The 22,487-nt window shown below is 40.7% G+C and overlaps 1 protein-coding gene across 4 annotated transcripts in view; it reads right to left on the bottom strand.

The window, feature by feature from the left end:
- FMNL2 (formin like 2) overlaps positions 1-22,487 on the bottom strand; it is a 366,690-nt gene that overhangs the window by 12,073 nt on the left and 332,130 nt on the right. For all 4 annotated transcript variants that reach the window (XM_072611975.1, XM_072611974.1, XM_072611973.1 and 1 more), the window contains exons 13-23: positions 21,811-21,912; positions 19,795-20,113; positions 17,290-17,481; positions 11,596-11,720; positions 10,643-10,845; positions 8,960-9,194; positions 7,628-7,696; positions 7,398-7,478; positions 6,421-6,550; positions 3,947-4,110; positions 2,309-2,410 (exon numbers count right to left, since the gene is read on the bottom strand). In XM_072611975.1, the coding sequence (XP_072468076.1) occupies positions 2,309-2,410; positions 3,947-4,110; positions 6,421-6,550; positions 7,398-7,478; positions 7,628-7,696; positions 8,960-9,194; positions 10,643-10,845; positions 11,596-11,720; positions 17,290-17,481; positions 19,795-20,113; positions 21,811-21,912 (1,722 nt within the window). The remainder of the gene's footprint in view (positions 1-2,308; positions 2,411-3,946; positions 4,111-6,420; positions 6,551-7,397; positions 7,479-7,627; positions 7,697-8,959; positions 9,195-10,642; positions 10,846-11,595; positions 11,721-17,289; positions 17,482-19,794; positions 20,114-21,810; positions 21,913-22,487) is intronic.

The following is a 22,487-nucleotide window of genomic DNA, read 5'->3' as shown; positions in this document are numbered from 1 at the left end:
GGTGTGTGTGTGTGTGTGTATGTGTGTGTGTGTCTGTCTGTGGGGGGGGTGAGTGTGTGTGCGTGAGTGCATGAGTGCGTGTGTGTGTATGTGCACGTATCTGTGGGGTGTGGGTGTGAGGGGGTGTGAGTGTGTGTGTGCGCGCGCGTGTGTGTGTGTGTGTGTGTGTGTGAATCTGAATGAGCAGAATCGGCAAACTTGCCTCAAGTCCCAGGTCAGTCATTACAAAAGTATGTAACCCCCAACTTCCCTTTTCTGTGCCTCAATTCTTCTATAAAACAAGGGCAGATGAACTAGATAATCTTCACATACTTTCAAGGTCTGGAATTTTATCATTCTATTAAGTATATTTTCACTCCCCAGTTAGAAGGTGAGGTCCCGCAAAGAAAAGAATGTTCTGCTGTTTCTTTTGTGTCCTCCCCTGAAGCACCTCAAACAGTGCTAGGCATACCATGGCTGCTTTCAAAGTTCCTGTGAAAGTATCCAGAAAGGGAGCTAGAATTGTGAGAGACATTAAGATTCTGCTACAGGAGGATTAACCGAAAGAAGTGAGATTGTTTCTGTTTCCCTAACCCCTGGAAGAGTGCTCAGCAAATATTAAGTCATTCAATAAACATGATGAGTTGCAGAATTTTTTTGGGGGGGAGGTTACTTGAAGGGGGAAAGTGATGGAAGATGGGGGAACATGATAGTTGTCTTCAATGATTTAAAGGACTATCATGAAGAGGGATTAAATTTCCCCCTATACACAAGTAACCTCCCCACTTGATTCCAAGACCACAGAACTAGGAACAAGGAATAAAAGTTCCACAGAGGCAGATTTGGGTTTCATGTCAGAAAAAGCTTCCTGACAGAGCTAATCCCAAGTGGAATGGACTGGCCCTGAATTCCAGCAAAGCCTGGATGACCACTTGTTTGGGATGTGTCAGGGGGTGTTCTAGATCACAGGACCAGTTCACCTACATGGTCATTGAGATGTGTTCTAATTCTGAGTCTCTGTCACACCTTGGGCAAGTAATAGGAGCTTCCTACTACTGTTACTATGGGGCAATGGATAGAGTACTGAGTTTGGAATCAGGAAAACCTGATTTCAAATCTAGCCTTGCACATTTACTAGGCACATGACCCTGACAAAGTCACAATCCCTATTTGCCTCAGTTCCTCATCTGAAAAATGGGAACACCGTAGAGAAGGAAATGGCAAACCACTCCAGTATCCTTGCCAAAAAAGCCCCAAATGGGATCAAAAAAGAGTCAGACATGACCGAATGGCGTAACAGCAACAAAGCTACCACTACAAGGTAAACATCACCCTAACACACCTCACAGGGCTGGCAGAAGGCCCTGAAAGAGGCCACTGGTGGCACAGCAGACAGAGTGCTGGGCCTAAAGTCAGGAAAACCTGAGTTCCAATTCAGCCCCAGACACTTACTAGCTGTGTAACATGGGCAAGTCACTTAATTTCTCTATGCCATAGTTTTTCCATTTGTAAAATGAAGATAAAAGTATTTAACTCCTAGCACTATGGTGAAGATCAAATGAGCTCAGCTATTATTACTACTACTCGTTGTAGAAACCTGGGCAAGTCACTTAACCTCCGTTTGCCTCAGTTCCCTCATCTGCAAAATGAAGATAACCTACCTCACAGAGCTGTTGTGCCTTTGTAAAAAGCCCTCAGCATAGCACCCAACCCATGGGCACTTAATAAATCATTCCCTTCCCTTCCATTTCCTGGAAGGAATTGCACTGGTACGACCGTACATTGAGAAGTGAAAATGTCATCAATGACCACTGTCTTTTCCTCTTAGCCCTAAAGCCGCAGCAATCTCAGGCCTTCCCGAACCCTAGCCTCACCCTGGATTACCAGAACACTTTTGAGCTAGAGTGCACACACTTTTCAGTCATTAGAGAAATATAAATCTATGATAAGTTAGGGATTGTCTGTGCCTGAGCTACGGAAGTAGCCACAAGATGGCACCAGAACTACTGGATTCTGCGATGCTGACATGACGCTCATCGGCTTGATATCTGACTCAGCCAAATGTACCCAAAGAACGTCTATTACTTAGTAAACCTCAGGATTAGCTTGTTGGTAGGATGTTGCCCACTCTTTGCTAAGAGCAGCAGGCATTCATTTCAGCAAAAGAAAGAACTGTCTGGGAACACTGAATCCCACGAGTCAGGGTGCACAAAGTCTCTGTTGAAGCCAAGAGATTGGCTTCCTGACAGAGCTCTGGATGTCCTTGTGCCACAGGTCTTAGCCAATCAGACAAACTGTACAGAGGGAAATACCAAGTATTCCTATTTACCTTGTAAGCTTTAACAAACCGGACAAAGACTGGGAAGAAGACGGAGGGTGGCGTTGTCTTGGGATTTTCTCCAAAATATTTTACAGCATCATCAAAGGCATCCTGCAAAGAGGCACATTTCTAAGTTTCACAAATCCCAGGATTTGCTTTCTTTTTTTAAATATTTATTATAAACTACCGAATATCAATATAGTACAACTTACTTCACAACGACTTATCAACTAAATAAATATAACTCATTCCCTAAAAGTTATCACAACTTATATTTCACTCTCAAAGTCTCCAGTGGGATTTTTTTTGTACATTCATTCTCATTCATTTTTTTCCCTCTCATATGACCAGTGAATTGCTGTCAGTGTTCAGCTCTGCCAAGGAGGGTGGACTAACTGAAGGAGCTGCTCTCCCTTCCTCTATCTTTTTTCCCCTCTGTGTTTTCTCACAGAGATCCCATCCTGAATATTCTAAACAAGCCAAAAGAAGATACACAAAACCCAATGGGGGAAAAGAAAAAATGAAATTCCAATTAAAATAACAGTTAAATAGATAGACAACTTGATATTATTTAAAATACATAAAAAGATGAAATACTTGAAAGCCCATCCACCAAGACACACACAGGAATTCTATGAATACAAGTACAAAACATTCTTTAGAGAAATAAAGATAGATTCAAATTACTGGAGAAACATTAGCTGCTAGCATCTGGAAGGAAAAAAAATCACACAAGGATTATGACCTGAACTTTCCCCATCACATCTAAGTCACTTGGGTCTGAGAAAACACTCTCGAGACAACTTGTTCCACAGGAACACGAACGTAAGTGGGAATTATGCTCCTAGGCAGTCACAATTCATACAATCTAAGTTCCAACTAGTCTTTCAGAGGGATGAACTCCAGCAGGGAATAAAAGTCCCAAGGGGGATCTGAGTGGAACAGGGACTGGGATCGGTGGAGAAGTATCAGGCAGAAGGTAGGTAGTACTGCTGCTGAAAGTGGCTGCATTCAGGGGGTAATGTTTTGGTTACGTTATCCCTCAAGGGTTAAGAAGAAGCAGAAATGATAGGGGGGCCAAGCACCTTGACTGAGTCCCCGAAGATGAAGGGATCAGATTGGCATTATCTGTGAGAAAAGAAAAGCAAAGGATTGTACCATGTCAGCCATTAAAGGAAGCTGGATGTGGTGAACCAACTTCCTGGAAGGATTTATCACATGGGACAACAGTGGATGGCCACAGGTTTGACCATGTCAAAGTATGCCTGGAGATTCAGATGGTAGAAAAATTATTATTATTTTTTTTTTACTAAAAAAACCAAAAACCTTTCATTGCTTTCAGGTGACTACAAAGCAACATTCTGCTTTCTCACTCTCTTTGTGTCTCTGGCAATTGTTGGGGGAATGACTTTGTGGCAGGGCTCTATAACATTCTGTTGGGCTTGATTATAAAGTACTGATACCATGACTGATTTGGGGAGCATCAATCCTCCTATTGACATTTGCACAGCTACTCAAGCTGGTTAGCCACTGGACAAAGACATGAAGATGGGACCAGATGCGAATGGGGAGCTGCAGAAGAATGAACTCTTCTATATCTTAAGGGAAACTTTATTTGGGGGACAAAAAGGGACTCACACTGCATACCTGTGCAATCTTGGCATCATCCTGGAGTTTCTTCAGCTTCCCTTCATTATTATGGATAAATTCTTTCAGCATCATGTTGTGGTCGTGCATTGTGTACTCTCTTTTGGTCAAGTCCATGCCTCTTTGGAGCTCCTTGACATCAAGAAGGACATTCTCCAGGGACACTGAAGTAGAGAGAAAGAAAGGGAAATGAGCCATCCGTTGAGATCAACAAAAAAACCTGCCCCACAAGGTTCTGATGACAAATAATGAATCGGGGCTGAAAATGTTTCCCTTAGCACAGCCCTACCCTTTGGCATTCTGGAGACTGAATTTCTTCTCAAAATAATATTTCTTAAATGCATAAAATAAAATATACAATCTATGGTCAACTAAATAAATTATATTGAAATATAGTTATCAAAATAACATGGTTTTTTTTTTATTTAACTTAAAAGATCTAAAATTTAATGACTGACTTTCAACGCAGCACTCCCTTTCCAGATCACATGTGATTGCCTAACAGGTACCTTGTTCCCTAATTAAGAAGGGCTTGTACCTGGCCCAAGGGATCCTGTTCCCACAGCTGTTGAAACATGCAATATTTGGTGATATTTCCTACAGTAAGTTATTGATGAAGCTCCTGAGATTAGATCAAGTGTATGCTACTTGGCATGGGAGGAGAAGTCAGTCTGAGAGTATATATTTATTTTGAATATATTTTGTTTCTCTCTGTTGATTTATCTACCTATCTATCTTCTCCTCTCTCTTGGCCATCTAAAACTTAAGTTCTTTGAACACATAGGCTATTTCCTTTTTTATTTGTATTTCCAGCATCTAGAGTAATAGATAGACTACTGAGCTTGAAAAACAGGAAGACCTAGGCTCAAATCCTGCCTCTTAACACACACTGCCTATATGGTACCGGGTAACCCTCACAATGCCCTAGGCAGAAGTGGCAGAAAGGTGCCAGCCTGTAAGGAGTGTCCTAACAGAGGAGTTCTCTATTATCAGTGAAATTGAAAATCTAGTGACAATCCCTATGTCCAACACCGTCATAGTGCCCAGCACATTGTAGGTACTTAATACATGCTAGATGAATCGAACTGCTAAAGTGAAAGACTTTGGGAGGACACCTCAGGACGAAAGAGACCATGGAACACCAAGAGACAAAGGCCACCACCAAGGAGGCAGTCAGTAGAGAAGCACGTTCGGGGTGTGGCTCCTGGGGAAAGGATGCCATGGGGTAGGTTTCCATTTTGATTCTTGCTAACTAGTTGGTAATCTCAATTACTTTTACATGCTGAAGAAGCACAACGGTGGACTGCCCCACACTAGTTTCACTTCTGTGCGATGATTTCCCCCTCTATCTTCTGGAACTGTGAATTAACCAATGCATTTACCTTTTATTGCCTACTCCTAGCACTGTTTCCCAGTTAGGGACGCATATACTAAAGAACAGAGCCCATTTCGGTGCAACAAACAATGACTCTCAAGTGAGAGGTCCTGGATTCAAACCTCATCTCCGATGCACACTACCTGTGTGACTTTAGGCTAATCACTGTGTCACCTGCCTGGGCCTCAGTCTCCTTATCTATAGAACGAGAGTGTTTGATTAGGAGGCCTTTGAGGTCCCCAAAAGCTCAAGATCTATGATTCTAAGATGCAAGAAAAATAAGTGACCAAAAAGTTTTCCTGCTAGAAAATTTCAAAGATCAGTAAAGAACAAAAATGGTATTCTGTTAATTGGATGGAAAAGTACATGAGATTTCTTAGAATTAGATGGTGTGTTACATCCCATTAACTGAGATTCTGTGAGCTTTATAGACAGGACCTCAGAAGGCTGCTGTTTTCATTTCTACACTAGCCCTCTGAAAACATCTTGCTACCTTAAGAGTAGATAATACCTGTTCTGATTCTACAGTGGTAAGAGTGCTAGGCCTGGAGTATGGAAGATTCGAGTTCAAATCCCACCTCGGGCACTAACTACCTGTGTAACCCTAAGCAAGTCACTTAACCTCTATCACAGTTTCTTCAATTACAACATGGGGTTTAAAAAAATAATTGTACCTACTTCCCAGGGTTGTAAGGAGGATCAAATGAGATATTTGTGATGCGCTGAGCACAGGTGTCTGACACAAAGCAGGTGCTTAGTAAATGCTTGTTCCCTTTTCATCTGACCTAGTGCAAGTCACTTAACTTCTGCCTCAGTTTCTTCAACTATATAATGGAGATTAAAAAGGGTACCTATCTCCCAGGGTAGTTAGGAAGATCATCTGGCACATAGTAGGAGCTTAATAAATGTTGGTTCTCTGCCCCTTCTGAATTTGTCCCTTTGAAAAAAAGAATGTACCTGAAAACTCTGCTGCTAAGGCTCTTGGTTCAACGGGCCCTAGGTAGCCAGTTGTCTGAGCAGTGACCAATACCCAGATAATACAGGAAGCCACATCACATCATGTCACAATCTGAGGACACAACCAAACAATATCATTTACCTGCAGCAGCTTTCTCCACATAGTGAAGTTCATTATAAAAGAGGGACACTTGATGATACTTCTCTCTTACAACATTGGATATATAGTGCAACAGAGTTTGCTTTCGGTCTGTCGACTTGGTGTCTAGGAGCTGAAAACCAAAGGGAAGGGTTTTAGGTTCAGGTAGAAAATATGGATCATAAGAACTGCACAGCTCAGCACAAGGGTTGTTCTTTTAGAACTGAGAGAAACACAAAGAAAGAAAAAGGAGAAAATAGCAACACAGCAGAATAACCACTTTCTCTGGGCATTCCCGGACGAGATCTGGCAGGGAGCTAACAGTCAAGCTACAGGTGGAAGCCAAATATTCTTTAGTACATGAGTCCATCGTTTTAATGCACAGGATTTCCCCAGCCAGCAGGTATTTTAACTTAAGTGGGGGATTCTGATCCCCTACATGTATTTCACACATCTCTGCTTTGTTCCCATGGCACTGATATCTCTTCCCACATACCTAAGATAAAAACTGAAATGATCCAAGGTCAGCTTTTTACCCCCAAAAATTAACCCTTAGATGACCCTGTTTCAAGTAGATAAGAAGGAAGCAGGTACTGTGCAAGCTTCACCCCGTCAGCTGTGCTTTAGCACCCTTCAGTTCTGACCGTCTGACTTTGCCGGAGTTGAGGGTGGCAATGACAAGGCAGGGCTACAGCAATAGCAGGCAGTATCTCACTCACTTTCAAACTGACATTTCAAAAGACTCACGTTGCCTGTAAATGATGGATTCAGCCTATCGCTAGATTCTGTTTGCTTGGTGTCCATGCCATGATTCCAATAGAGAATATGCCACACGAAACCTCTCCTGGTCTGGCTCATATCGCTCAGGTGATGACAGTAGCGCAGCGATTCCCTCCCTAGCTCCCTCCTCCCACCCCTCAGTTCAATCTCTGCACTCTGTTTTCCCTTGGAGATGATTTGTTTTCTTTTACGTCACTTACCAGGTCTAAACTCTGGAGTTTAAATCCATAAACTGCTCCCCGTTTACTACTATTCATGTAGTTACCAAGAGCCAGGATGATCTGCAAGGTAAATTAAAAAAAAGAGAGAGAGAAGCATGTTGGTTTGGTGCCCCAGGCACTCCTATACATAGACCCACTAAGGAGTGATCGACAGGCAACTTTTTAGATACATGTAAGAAAATAACTGGGAAAAAAAAACTTTGACTTGCCTCCAGAATTTTCTTGAGTTTTTGGGATGACTTTATTGAGACAGAGGCCGCTATTACTGCATGCAGTTGCTAGATTAATGAAGAAGGAGAGGAAAAGAGACATGTTAACATTTGCAAAACTGATTAGGAATCTACAATCTGACACAGGAAGCTGGACTTACATTCAGCTCTCGGAATCTCAATGCTGAACTTCCATCGTATCTGATTTCAACCTGGACATTTTGTGTCTACCACAGCTGTCATTATATATAAACACCGTCTTAAATCACTTTCTTTAAAACTCAATTTTCTCAAAATATGTAACTGGCTCCTCAGAACATTCCCTATGGCTGGGAGTCAATAGTACCATCCAGGGAGCCCTCATCTTCCAAGCTCACCATCTCATCATGCAATAATATTTCTACTTTTAAACTAACGGGGAAGAGAAGGGATAGACAAAAATGGGGGGGGGGGGGGGCAGTGTAAGGTAAATAGAATTATTCTTAAAAGGTAGTCATAGCACTGACAGAGATCTGATCTTGGGATCAGTAAGGCCTAGGCTCAAATCCTGCTACACAAATCTGACCACAGGAGAGTCACAGTCTCTCTGGATCTCAGCTTCCTCATCTGTGAAATGGGGATAATACTTGTAATAACCACAGCATAGGACTGTTGAGGGTCTCAAATGAAAATGGTGTATTAGCAAGACCTTTGAAAACCCCAAAGCACTGCATAATTGTCAACTTATTCTTTTCAACGGAAAGATTCCCCTTGGCAAATAACAGTTTTAAATTAGAAAATAGTTTTGAAAAACAATCTATAGTTTTTCCCAGCACGCAAGTGGCCTGTCTGTCAAATTACCCTATGCTAGACTATCTGAGTTGGCCAAGAAACCAATGGCTATATGTCTAATTAGCCACAAAGAGAATATAACAAATTCTTAATTTTAAGAATTTCAAATAAAATGCCTATTTCCAAAAGAAACAGAGTTTTGGGATGGTTTTTTTGGTGTTTTCAGTCTGGTCAGTCTGGGAAAGGGGACATGGTTGTTTAGGTAAGTTTGACAATGACTGAGGAGTCCAATCTCTACCTCCTTCTTCTCCTCATGCTTTTTTAGAGCTACCTTTGAAGTCCAAAGGAGTTTTATGATCACAGAGAAAGGTACACCACAGGGGGCATTTTATCACCAATGAGCAATGGAAGCTTGTCAATTGATCTGACCGACTGAACTGATTGACTGAATAGGCAAGCAGCATGAGCAAAGGTGTAGTAAACATTTAAGTGCGTTTCAGAGGAATTCTACTGTTCAGGGCTGGCTCCCTCAATTCGCAGACATGTAACTGCCCTACTCACAGGTGTGAGCATCTGGATACTTTCTGAGAAGTTCCCAATGAAGGCCATGATGGTCATCTTCTGCATGAGCCTTTCTATTTTGCTAAACTGCATCATGAAGCGATCCTCATCAGACAAGTTCTCCAGAGGCTTCCTTTCCCTTTCATAGAGTCGTAACACTTTCACTTCATTTTCAGTTGGCAGGAACCTCATCAAACACTCCACAAAGTCTACTGGCAAGGTCTTCAAGTCAAATCTGAGGAGAAGACATATGTGAAAGGGGTAGAGATGAAAGACAATGGGGAAAAAAAAACCAACCTTCTTATTTCATGACCTCTGCAAGCCCTGCCTAACCCCTAAGTACTCCTAAAGGGGTCAGTCTTTAAGTGTTCCTGGAGGTTGGAGACTTCAGTACCTCTCTAAACAACACAAATACTGGTAGAGATATTGTGGGAACTCAGAATCTTGATGTGGTGCAACTGATTTCAACCATCCCACTGGGTGATCAAACAACTGTGTACAGTATACTGGGAAGAACTAAGACTTGAAGTCAGAACTAAGTCCAAAGTCTCATCCCAAACCTTACTACTGTGAGGTAATGAGCCAATCCCCTGTCACCACTCTATGCCTCAGTTTTCTCATCTGTAAAATGGAGACAATAATCCCCATAGTGCCCACCTCCCAGAGGGGTTGCATGGTGAGGAAAGAAATTTGTGAGTAAAGGAATTTGTAAATGACTATAAATATGTGCTATTGTCAGGAACCCTTTATGAAAACCTAAGCCATACAGAAGGCTCTCATTCTCAGTTCATGGGTTCATAGAATGAAAGCTGGAAACAGAGGACTTCAGATCACAAAGTTCCCTGGGTTAGATGACCTCCTTCTGGTTCTAAAAGGCTATAATGATACACCAACAAGATGTGATAATGGCATCATACAAGTCCTGAGGACTTTTTAATCTCAGAAAACACTTTCAACAAGTGTCCTATTCCCAAATTAAGGTCACCATGACCTTCAAAATGATTGGTTTGACGTTCTCAATAATCAAGGAAATTAATGTGACATATTCAATGCAATCTAAGGCTGAAAATGAGCCGGATTTAAGATCAGTCTAAAATGTGTCGAAGAACATCAAAAAACACATTCCTCTTCTTATGAGTTTTCACATATGCTTACATCATATTTGCTTCTGGTATTCAATTAAATCATTCCAAAAATGCCAAGTAGCTTATATAAGTTCAACAAATCTGGCTTAAATTCTGACACTCTGGAAAAAACTGACCATTTCACCATTTTTTCCCCTAACGCATGCAAAGCTTATATTGTGGCGATGTCTGCAGAACCACTGTACAATGCAAACATAAGATAGCAGTTTTATATGTTAATATAATAAATATATTTTACACACAAATAAAACAAATATATTTCTATATTATATCAAGAGAAAATAATCCAAGAGACATTAATTATTCATTCTAATTCTAAGATAATTGTTGCTTCACCTGTTCAGCATTAGGATGTGATACAACTCAGAGTTTACATCTTCGTAAAGGAAATCTGTTGCTCAGAGATACCAAGAACAGGCGAATCTTCTTACCCTATGGAATCATTTGTTTTCTGCCAGGTTATGACTATCTTATATCTCTTTTTGCTTTCTCTATACCTACTTGAATATGTTTTTACAAAAATATGCCCTTGACTTACATGTGAATTGCTTTGCATATCTCATCTGCAGTCTTTCCAGCTTTTCTTAAGGTAATGGCAAGATTTTTGGCCCGATTTGCTTCTAGTAACGTTACTTTGCTTGATCCTTTCTGAGTTATCTTCTGTTTGCTTGAAGTAAGATCAATAGCAGGACCTTGGGCTTTTGTCTTGAATATTTCCTCAAATTCATCCACATTTAAATCCTGAAGGAAGAAAAAACTAAATTGGAAAATTGGTTCTATGTTTTTAATTTACTTAGAAAACCCCTGGAGAGTTTTACAAGTATTAAACATTATGCTTATCAGAGATCTTGGAGTTTCTGCTTAATATTTTGCCTGAGACAGGGGCCTTGGATTTTTTCCTAGTTTAAATTGGAATGAGACTTCAATCACAAGTGTATTAAAAAACAGTGACTATCTGTAGGTAACAACTGATTATTTCAAAAAGCTAATTAAACTGACTTAATATGGTCACAACCATGAATTTTGATTATCCAAAGCTGGTTCATTTTGTGATATTTGGATCCTTATGCATTTGCAGAATGGATAAGGGAGGCTTTTCATGTCATCTTAAAATTTACAAAGAACAAGGATTATGTCATATGTATGCTTGACACAATATATTTCAGGAGCCTAATGAATAATGAATCCTATCACCTGAAAGAACGCTGGCTCCGTGGTTCAAGGACTGGGTTACATGGATTAGGATAAATTCCTGCCTCTGAAACTTACCACCTGGGTGACCTTGAATTAAGTTGCTTAATCTCATTGAATCTCAATTTCCTCAACTGTAAGATGAAGAAGAGACCAAATGGCCTATGAATTCTCTTCTAGCTCAAGATCCATAGGCCTATTTCCCTTCAGTGTAACTGGAAATATCACATCCATGGTGAGATTTATTTTGGCCAAACTACCCTTGCTGGACAGATCAGAAAGCAAAGCTTGTATCATTACCTCCAGAATTCTTTCATCATCAATTTCATTGAAGACTGTCCCATTTATCTGATTGGGTTTCAGAGCAACCCAATTAAAAACAGGCATGCGGAACTTTGTCTTGATTGGTTTCTTGATTTTCACGGCTAAAGGCATCAGAAGGAACAAAATTAAAATTCTGCAAAGAAACTAGGACCATCTGGAACAATCAAACAACAATCCTTGCAGATGACACTTTATCACTGGAGGAAAATGGGCAAGAGTCATCCAAAGCTTTAAATTTTGAAAACGGTATGTGGCCTCAATGGACAAAAACCAGAGGGATTTTTAGTTCAATTTTCAGTTGGGTGATGGATTCTAAAACTGTCCAGGAACTAAAGAGTTGTTAGTTTCCCAACCCAACCCTCCATCCAAGTTAGGCAATTGGATTACTGCATTATATTGTGAATGAATAAATTCAGAATAAAAACAGAACAAATGGCATTTTTTTCCTGTGATTCCAGAAATTACTGCCAACATTACTGGACGGCAGAAAATCTGAGTGAGCCCTCTGTGTGACTGAGTTCTGCCTTGCCAAATGTAAGCTGATTTGTAATGTTAACTTCCTAAGTCTTTGGTTCCAAGGTTTAAGTTTCCAAACTAATCTTTAAAGGCTTTCATTAAATATTACAGATAAAGCTGTCCAAAATGCCAAGGATGTACACTCAGGAAGGATAAACCTTTGGCCAAAGCCATAAATTCCTGTGGATGGTTTGCATAATTTGGATTATACTGATGGAAAGATTAGTTTTGTTTCTGAGAACTCAATTCAAGGCAAACTTAGCTGGAACAGACTAAACCCTGTAAAATACTGAAAAAAAATGTTTAAATAGACAAAAAAGCACCAAATGACCTTTACCTCTCTGGCCCTGGTTGTTTTTTTTCATTGGCAAAATAGGGGTTTAGGTGCTTTCTAACTCTGTAAGAGCCAATGTTCCTCAAATTTGAAGAAATCAGCTAGGTTCTCAGGAAGGAATTCCATACTTTTCTTCCTCATTTCAAGAGCAAATTTTCAACAGAAGATCAATTATTTTCTGCAAGTGACTATAAAGTTTTAATAAAAATACTGATTTTCATTTCTTCTCATAAGAAGAGGGGAGGTCAATCCAAAGAAATCAAATTACTTTTTCTCAACTGAGGACAGACTAGGTGACCCACCAAAGATTCACTTAGCTAATTAAGCAACATGAGGACTTTCAGCTACAGTCTTCTCATCTGAGGCCCATATTACTACTAGGAAGTTTCACCATTTGTCATCATTAACGAAGCCAGGATGACAAACTTGAATGTTCCAGGGCAGAAAATTCAGTAGATAGACATTTGAAGGGTTGATGGGTTTGTTTTCCTTATTAGCTTTCTCCATTCGCTTGCTTTGTAGCTAATGGAAGGGGGAGAAAACATGATGCCTCTCATTCCTCCAGTGTCACAAAGGCCATATAAACAGCAGGAATGTCATCATCTAAATCCATACAAAAGCATGCAGGAAGGAACACAGACACGGTCTTTACCAAATCAGGCCTTTATTACCACAAACATCTATCACTATCTTCCACTTGCTCTAAGTCCTGTGAACTACATATCTCCTTCCTTCAGAGACAGAATTCAGGCCCTGCATGAGGATGGTATGGTGGTGACGGTGGCATGGATGGGAATTCTACTCAAGTTCTCCCTTGTCTGCTCTCTGGAGGAAGAAATTTCATCAACCTAAGAAAAGCTTCTCCTCTCCATTCAGAGTTTCCTGTGCTTCAGCTTCAAAAACAATATTGCTTTTAACCGTACTTCCTCATACCATCAGTGAGGGAAAGTCAGGATTGGCCTTAAGTCCCTTATCCCTCACAGAGATCCCTCTCATGAGTGGACCTTTATAGAATGTAAAGGAATCCCACTTTGGCTGTGACAGATGCCACTTCCAACAGAACTGACACAGGGTAGAGGTGGGGAAAAGCCCAGGGCTTAAAGACAGCGAAATAGAGACTATCACCTACCCATAAACTTTGACCCCTCCCCAAGCCAAAGGGAGAAGCTTTGCTGGTTTAACAATTGACAGAACAACAGAGTGGCAGAAGGGTGAGAAGAAGCATATGGTTTGGTGTGTCAGCATATCTTGGCACTGCTAGCAAGTCTTCTCCTATGCTAAAAATGTCTGACCCTCCCAGAAATCGGAGGCCTGGAAATTCAGGGATTCAAGACAGTTACATCTAACTAAGAACACTTCTTTTCTCATGAGGAAGAGAGTCTGCCTACAAAATCAAGACAGCAGCCTTAAAACAAAAGAAGGAAGGAAGGGAGAGAGAGAGGGAGGAAAGAAGGAAAAAAGGAAGGAGGGAAGGAAGGAAGGAAGGAAGGAAGGAAGGAAGGAAGGAAGGAAGGAAGGAAGGAAGGAAGGAAGGAAGGAAGGAAGAAAAGAAAAATCTTGTCTACCACTTCAGCTAAAGAAGTCTGGGGCAAAATTGTGAGGAAAGGGTAAGCCCACATCAGGACTCTCTTCAAACACAATGTCAGAATGTAATGAGTCTGTCCTTAAAAATAACATGGAGTGGAAAGATGTTAAGGCACAGGGCAACTGACAGGAAGACGTAAGTAAATACTTAAAAACACTCAGTGAGAAGGAACCTACAGAAAAGCTTGATTGGCCCATCTTTTGTGGAAGCAGAGGACAAAGGAAATAAAACAAAAATTAGACATGGTTAGAGTCATCCAGTTCATCAGTTCATGCACTCTCAGTATCGCATCCCATGCTTATTCTGACACAGCGCTTCACAACTAAATGCTGAGGGAGTCAAACTCTAGGAAGGCCTGCGTCAAAGCTTTCTTTTTTTTTCTTTTTTTTTTTTTTTTACCTTTTCTTCTGTAGACCTTTATCAGAAAACAAACAGACCGAACACTTAATTGTATTTCACAGCAAGTACCCCTAACACCTATAAAACTATAAAAACACAGGTGGGGGTGGGGGTGTGAAAGAATGCTATCCTGTAGCATACGAAGTCTTTTTTTTTTAAACAAACAATTCAAATGAACTGAAGTCCACATTTCACATAAGGCCCACACGGTACATTCACACACACACACACACACACGTGTTTAACTTTATAACCAACTGCAGAGCTCCAGACTGTATGGCTTATCTAAGTCAGTGCATTAATGGAGGCTCAATGCAGATGCCTTAGCTTGGGAGAAAAGCCTGATATATTTGGTAGGTGCAGCCCAAAAGGCACTAGGAGTTTCTTGACCCCTCAAAAATTCACAGGTTTGTGGAATGAGTCTTCCTTCGCAAAAAAATACTCCATACGTAGGCCTTTAATAGAAGCCTTCTCCTAAATCAACCCCATCTTTATCTAAAAGGAAAACACTCTGCTGCTGCTACATATGTGAGTATGGCCTGCTGTTCCCTGTACTGTCAAAGCCCTAATGAATTCTGATTTGCCACAAGATTTATGATTAGGACAGGTCTATGCCAAACTGTCCAACCTCTCTGCCTCTCATCATTAAGAAAATTTATTCTGATAGACTTCCAAGATACATGGAGAGGAATGGTTAATGAAAATGCCAGCCATACATATTGCAAATCTAATAAGATGCCGCCAGTGCTAATGGATGCTATTACACACCAGGGCACTGGTTTTGGACACTCAGGAGTTAAACAACTCCTTAAGCAATCTCCCAATTCCACAAGCTAGTGACCCATAATTTGGAGGCCCTGCTATCACATCCTTCTAAATGACAACTAGCATAGAGGAAATAAGATTAATTGTAGCAGCTCTGAAAATAGTTGTGCCCAGACATGAAAAAAACTGAGTGAAAATTAAATTCATAAGGGCTTTTTGTGCCCCATGGTAGTATCAAACAAACCAAGACTATTGGGAAGATCAGAGATCACTTAGAAAGTCAATTTGCTGAGTCAATGGTCAACTGGAAGGGGAGCCTTCATCTGACTCTCCCTGCCACCACACTCATTTGTTCTCTCCCTGCAGGGCTGAGTGATGTTAGGACAAACTCAGGAGGAAAAACAGGTGAATATCAGCACATATGGTACCACATCACACTCTATCAGCCAGAAAAGACGCAGAGCCAAATCAGCAATTCAACAACAGATGCCTCTCACAACTTGGGTGCTCTTTTTATAATACTCAAATGGAAAGCCTAATTAGGAAGCTCAGGTATGCATGAGGAACTACAGTATTTCACAAGCTATCACCAAGACAGGCCTGTCAACTAAATGGATTTCAGGGGATTGGTTTTGGTGGAGGTTTTGGGGGTTGGTCATTCTTAAAAAAACATTCCATCATCCACCAGTTCCATGATGAATCAGCTTCTCCATCCTTTTCTCTTTCAAAAGAAAGAAAAATTCTAGGAAAAAGTGGTAGATTGAAAGAATATGAAGTCAGTCATGCATTTCTTCTGAACATTTTGGGCAAGGTCGTCCACCTGCCTCTTTAATAACAGCTACATAAAAGAAGGGTAAAATCTAATAGTACTGGGTGTGATGACGCCAGAATTTGGTGGCAGCAAATTTCTGCTACCAAGAGAGATAAGTTAAGTGGTCCTAATGGCCTCCTGGTGACCTGGTTAAGCACTTTTCAAGGGATTAGGAGTTTGCACATGTACTGTTATGTACATGGCTTATCTGGCATACTGTTGCCTGGCGGGCTCTGGGCAGGAAATTTTGAGATGGAAGCTAGGGTAGGGAAGTTTCATCTTCCAGAAAAAACCCAAACAGGTACAGATGGCCAGGCGGGGAAAGCCCCACCAGAGCCAGGTGAGAAAGGCCTATTTGTCAGAATAACCTCCAACCTCTTGAAGCTGATCTGGGCGGGAAACACTGTCTTATTCTACACAGCAGGTGAGGCTCAGAGCAAGTCTGAACACCCAGATGTGTGTGCACCTGTGAAAGGTGTGCTAACTGGTAAAATAGATTCCATTTCCTAAAGAAAAACAGTCCTGTGATCCAAAATTAAGAATTTACATTCCAGAGCTTAAGGGAAAACTATAGAAATTATTTCTGACAAAGAAAGAAGCATAGAATTTACCTTTTCCCCCCTTACTATCTTGTGGTAAAGCTACATGTAACAAGAATTTTTCTAAGGCAGCTGAAAGAGCTGAGAAAGGGTGCTGTTGGCAATCCCTGATCCAAGGGAGCAAACTCTAATACACTTAAATAAACTAATGTGATGCCTAAGGGCCTATAATACACAATTACTGTGAGGAAAGAAGCATTCTCCATTTTAGACAAGATCCTCACCGTCCTTCATAAAACTAGCTGGAAGCCCTTTGTTCTCTGAAAGCATCCGGACGGACTTTACAGGAAGTAGCCACTCAAAAAAAAATATTTGCTAAGTGAATGAACAAAAGTGTATTCACCTCTGAACCTGGACATCATCCGCTTCCAGTGGCTTTGGCCATAGCGGTGGGGGAGGATTTGAACAATGCCTGAGAGGCAGACTTATGGGAGTTCATGGAGCACCTAGAAAACAACTGGCCCCAGAGAGAAGAGTGTCGCTTGGGAATGGACAAAATAATGACCGATGACAGATTCTAACAGCAGGCATTTTCACTCCAAGCCACGTATTGCCAAGGCTCCTTCAAATGTAACTCCTGTCCTCTAGGAGAACACATCAAAAAAAAAAAACAAACAAAAAAACAAAGGGAGCCTCTTCTAGACCAATTCCACAATCTTACCTGCTAATCCTGAGTTGAAAACCACTGTGGGGGAAGCTGTGCCAGGCAGCGGGGGTGCCGACGGAGGAGGTGGGGGTGGTAGCGGAGCTGGTGGAGTGTCAGTGGCTGGTCCTGGGAGAGGAGGTGGTGGAGGCGGGGGTGGGGGTGGAGGAGGGGGTGGTGGCACAGGTGCTGTCACTGGGCCATTTTGTACTAATGGGAAAAGAAGAAATGATTTAATTGAGAAGGCTGCACAGAAATGAGAAGGCTTACTTTTCAGGATCCTCTCTCAGCATAACTGAAAGCTATATCTAAGGTAGGAAGTTCTTAATCTTTCTGTACTGAGATCCCCTTTGACAGTCTGGTGAAGACTAGGAACCCCTTCTCAGAAGAATTCTTTTGAATAATCAAAGGAAATGAAAAATTTTCAGTTAAAGGTAAGGGAAAATAAAGATACAATTGTTTCCCCCAAGTTCACAGATCTGAAAGCTGCTCATGAAACGTAGGTTAAGACAGTTGATCTAAGGAGGACAGTAAGTTTTCAATGGATTCTCACTGCATTAAAACTTCTGAAGTCAAAAAGTAACAAGATGAATTAGACAAGTATTTTAAAGCCCTCAAATATCAGAAGCAAAGAATATGTCCCATATGTGGTGTGACTATAAAGCAAGTAGATGGTTAATTTATCTTTAACACACTGTGCCACTTCCAGGACCATTTAAGTCAAAATCTTATGCTTCCTGGTGATGTGCAAATGACTCAGTTCTTAAGGGCCATGAACCTACAAAGCAGGAAAAGTTTCAGGGTGGGCCTGGTGGTGCAGGATCATCTGTAGTCCAAGGATCAGCCAGGGTAAATTCAGAGAGACACATCCCTGGGTCATAACCAGGTAAGCTGTTCTGTCCAAAGCAGCTCATTACCATCAGCCGTCTGCTGAGGCTTATGGTGTGCCCTGACAAAAAAGCATTCCCACAGAAATGAAGCTTTGAACAACATACCAGAATTTATATGTCCAAATGAGTACCCAATCAAGTGGTCTTGGAAGGGCTACATGCTTACTACAATGATCAGCAACTGTCTCATCCCTCCTTCCCCCCTCCCCAAAACAATCCTGAAACTTCCTCTTGGAAGGTGCCCAAGAACCAGTTTAAAATTCCCCCACCTCCACACATTCTCTTATTACATTGTAATAAGAGCTAGCCTTTACGTAGGTCTGCAAAACACTTAAATTATTATTTCTTTGGACCCTCAACAACCCTAGGAGGTAGGTGCTATCATTATTCCTATTTTACAGATGAAGAGACCGAGGCTGAAAGCAGTTAAGGGTCACACAACTAGCAAGCGTCTGGGGAGGGATCTGACTCTAAGTCCAGCACTTTCACTCACTGGACTGCCCAGATGCCTCATTTCTGACACAAAATTATATAAGCCTACCTTAAGTATTCATTTATTTATTAGACTTAATTTTGAATTATTCTTGGTTATTTCTAAATATAAAAAAATTCAAGTGCATTAAAAAAAATCAAGTGTTATCAATGAGGAGGATATTCAAAATAATAACATTATGTGTGTATGTGTTGTGTGTGTGTATGTGTGTGTGTGTGTGTGTGTGTGTGTGTGTGTGTGTGTGTAGCTTTAAAGTTTACAAAGTACTCTTTTTAAAACAACCATGAGATAGGTGATACAAATAAGATTAATCTCATTTTATATAGGAGAAAACTGAAGTTCTGGGAAGTTAACCATCATGCCCAAGGTCATACAGCACTAACTGTCCAGACCAGGATTCAAATCCAGGTCTCACTAATTCCCAAGCTAGAGCTTTCTCCTAGTTACACCACAAAGCACATTCTGAAAATAATTTTAAAAGAGGAATCCAAGAGGTAACTCCTATCAATGGGACCAATGGTTCGATGGTTGTCATTGTTCATTTTAGACGTATCTGTCTCTTGTGACCCCCATTTGGGGTTTCTCAGTAAAGAGACTGCAGGGATTTGTCATTTCCTTCTCTAGCTCATTTTACAGATGAGGAAACTGAGGCAAACAGGGTTAAATGCCTTGCCCAGGTTCACATAGCTAGTAAGTATCTAAGGCTAGATTTGAACTCAGAAGATGAGTCTTCCTTACTCCAGGTTCAGAGCTCTATTTACTGTGCCACCTAGCTGTCCTCGTTAAATGGTTAAGATCTGTTAAGTTTCTTTTCTTTCATTCTTTTTTTGTTTTTTTTTTTAATCAATCACATTATTTTACCTTTACCAGCATATTGCTGCACAGCATTCAGGGCACTGTGAATATTCAAATATTGTACAACATTTCTTTTTTTCTAAATTTAAAGTATTCTTTACATGAGAACACAATAGCAAAATACAGACTGAATGAAGAAAAAAATGGGGCTACCTCTTTAACCATCTGCCCTCTGGAGGCTTAGAAAGGTCAGACTCCAAACTCTCAAGACTGTCACAGCTAAGAAGAAGTCTGGCAATGACTTTCCCGTTACTGCTGCCAATTTCAGTTCTTGGGGCTTCTTACCTGTTTCTGATGCTGCTGTGGAGGGAGGTAAGGGTGGGGGAGGTGGTGGCGACGGTACTGAGGAAGGGGCTCCAGACACTTGTCCCATGTAGGCATTAGGACTGACTGTTGCCTCTGACCCTGCTGCCAATGTCCCAGAGGCCACAACCGGCAGAATGGAGATGTCCCCATCCCCTTTCTTCTGAATTTTAATGGTCCCTTGTTTCTCCAGTTCATGAATCTTTTTTTCCAGGGTAGACTGCCTTTGAATGGCTTCTTCTTTTTCTTTGACCATTTTTCTCAATGTGTGAACTTGAGTGTTTGCATCTTTGTAGATTTCCTGCAAAAGAACTCAGTCAAGAACCTGTGACAGTAGAACCAGGCTTACTAGCAGCATTGCACTGAAAAACAACTGAGAGGGTGGCCCATGTGAAGAAACATTTCTAAAATCTGAAGGTGAAGATATAGATGTCAACATAAATTATGTAGAGCTCTATAAGAAACAAGAAATGTGCTCATTACAACATGCACCATATTTTATTTGGGTGTTAATTTGTATGTAATAGCACTTTACATTACAACAGTCAATTGCCAATTAGCCATGGGTGGAAAAGAAGCGGGGCACAGATCATCCAAAACTAATTATAAATTTTAAGTTGACTTCGGAACAAATCGTATGATTTTCTTTTTTTTCAAGTAGCTAATTGCCTTTCCTAATTGTGCTTTGCATCAGTTAATTATAAAATTAGGTTTCTCTTCCCAGGATTATACCAGGTGAAACAAGAAGGAGACAGCCCAAGAAGCATGCTGGAGGGAAGCCAGGCTGGATTCAAAATATAGATCATCTGTTCGTGAATAATCAGAGGCTGGCTGCACTTGGTTTGTCGCATAGATCCTTATAATTTCTCCCTGGCCAAGATTCAGGGCTTCCGCTGCTTATCCTCATTTTCTAGAGGGTGATGTGGATAAGAAAGTAATCCAAAGACTGTATCACCAAGTGATCATTTCTACAGCCCAGGTTTTAAACAGAAAAGCAAGTTACTACCACTTTAAGCAAATGCAACCCTCCTCCCCCAACCTCAGTCCCTTCTTAGGGGGGCTTGAAGAGCACCCTGGGAGAAAGTTCATCCCATGCACAGATCCTACTTGCAGGGACTTGCATGTGTGATCTCTTAGCCTAGACCTCCAGCAGACAGTCAAACATTCTTCACACCCCGTCTACTACTAACAATGTGGGGATCTCAATGTGAATTAAGTCCATATGTTAAAACTTGGTTTCTGTGTGGCATGCCAGAAAGTGAACTCACTGGAGTTAACTGCAGGACCTATAAAGATATCTAGCAAAGTATCTAAACTTGATAATCACAGCATAAGATCTGTGTCACTTTATTAACAATGGTGTGCGTAAAGAGCAAGCCATGGACTAGAGAAGCCTTTGACAACCTTTGTCTTTTTATGCCATGCATAGCTCCAAGTACATAGCTGGCACTTCAGAACTACTTAAATCGCCATGGAGAGCAAAATCAATGCCAAATAAAATATCTGAGCTTGTTGATAATAAAAGGGATTTATTTTGAATTTTTTGGGAGATGCCACTGAGTCCTGTCTATGTTATGATTTCATTGTTTCCATGGCAACCCAAAAATCTGGTTTCAAATGAAATTAAAGAAAAGCAATACAAAGAAACCTAAATCTTAATAAAAAACAAGTGGCATCAATCAAATTCATATTGTGTTTATATTTCCAACCAAATGCAATACTACACACAATTGGCTCATGCCATTGCCAGATGGGAAAGGATGGTTAGTGCCAATCCTTTGATAAGAAAATACTGAACTCCTAGTACCATGTTTCACACATTGAGGTATATCAGCCCTTGATACTTCATGTCCACTTATCTGTATACTATCTCATCTCATACACATATTATATCATCCTATTCTCCTGAAAATAATTTATTCCACATCCAACTAGATGAAAGCTCAAAATCACTCCCTGGAATTTTGCATCTGGGCAAACTGTCATTGTCACACTTACTCGGACAACATCCAACTCCTTGTTCCTCTGCATGAGCTGTTTTTCCAGTTCCACTATCTTAGCCATGGCTTCATTCTCTGTGTCTTGCAGCTTTTCAGACAACTGGAAGAGTTTAAAAAGGAGTTACATCACTATACCACACGGTCAAGACACACATAAAGTTACCTAGTTCTAAGATTCAGAAAATTCTTCACACTATGTTATCTTCCCTTAGGACAGTGATTCTCAAAAGATATGATCACTAGACCATGAGAGTTTTCCAAGTCATAACTGGATTATCACAGATTATTAAGATTTACGGAACGAATAGTCATTTTTAATGTCTATTTTTAATATGGGCAAGAATAATTACTTGTGATAATTATAAACATAAATGAGTTCACGAGTATTTCATCAAAAGCTGTCCTCTTTCTATTCATTCTGATGAAGAACAATGACCTATGGGGATTCCTGCCCCTACAAATGTGGGTCAAAAGCTATTTGAAAATTGTTGATTTGGGAAACTTTTCATCAGCCATGATCAGCACCTAGAATAACAATTATTGTAGCTTAGAGTCTACCCCAAAACTAAAGTCACACTTCTAAAGGGCAGCCCAGATAAAGGCATAACTTGATGACTCTAGACATAGATGTGGGTTTACCAAATCAATTTCATAAGCTCTCATTAATACCATTAT

The sequence above is a fragment of the Notamacropus eugenii genome, chromosome 5, assembly GCF_028372415.1.
Source record: "Notamacropus eugenii isolate mMacEug1 chromosome 5, mMacEug1.pri_v2, whole genome shotgun sequence".
Taxonomy (NCBI): domain Eukaryota; kingdom Metazoa; phylum Chordata; class Mammalia; order Diprotodontia; family Macropodidae; genus Notamacropus; species Notamacropus eugenii.
The sequence above is the reverse complement of the archived record's forward strand: the minus strand, read 5'-3'. Positions and strand labels throughout refer to the sequence as shown.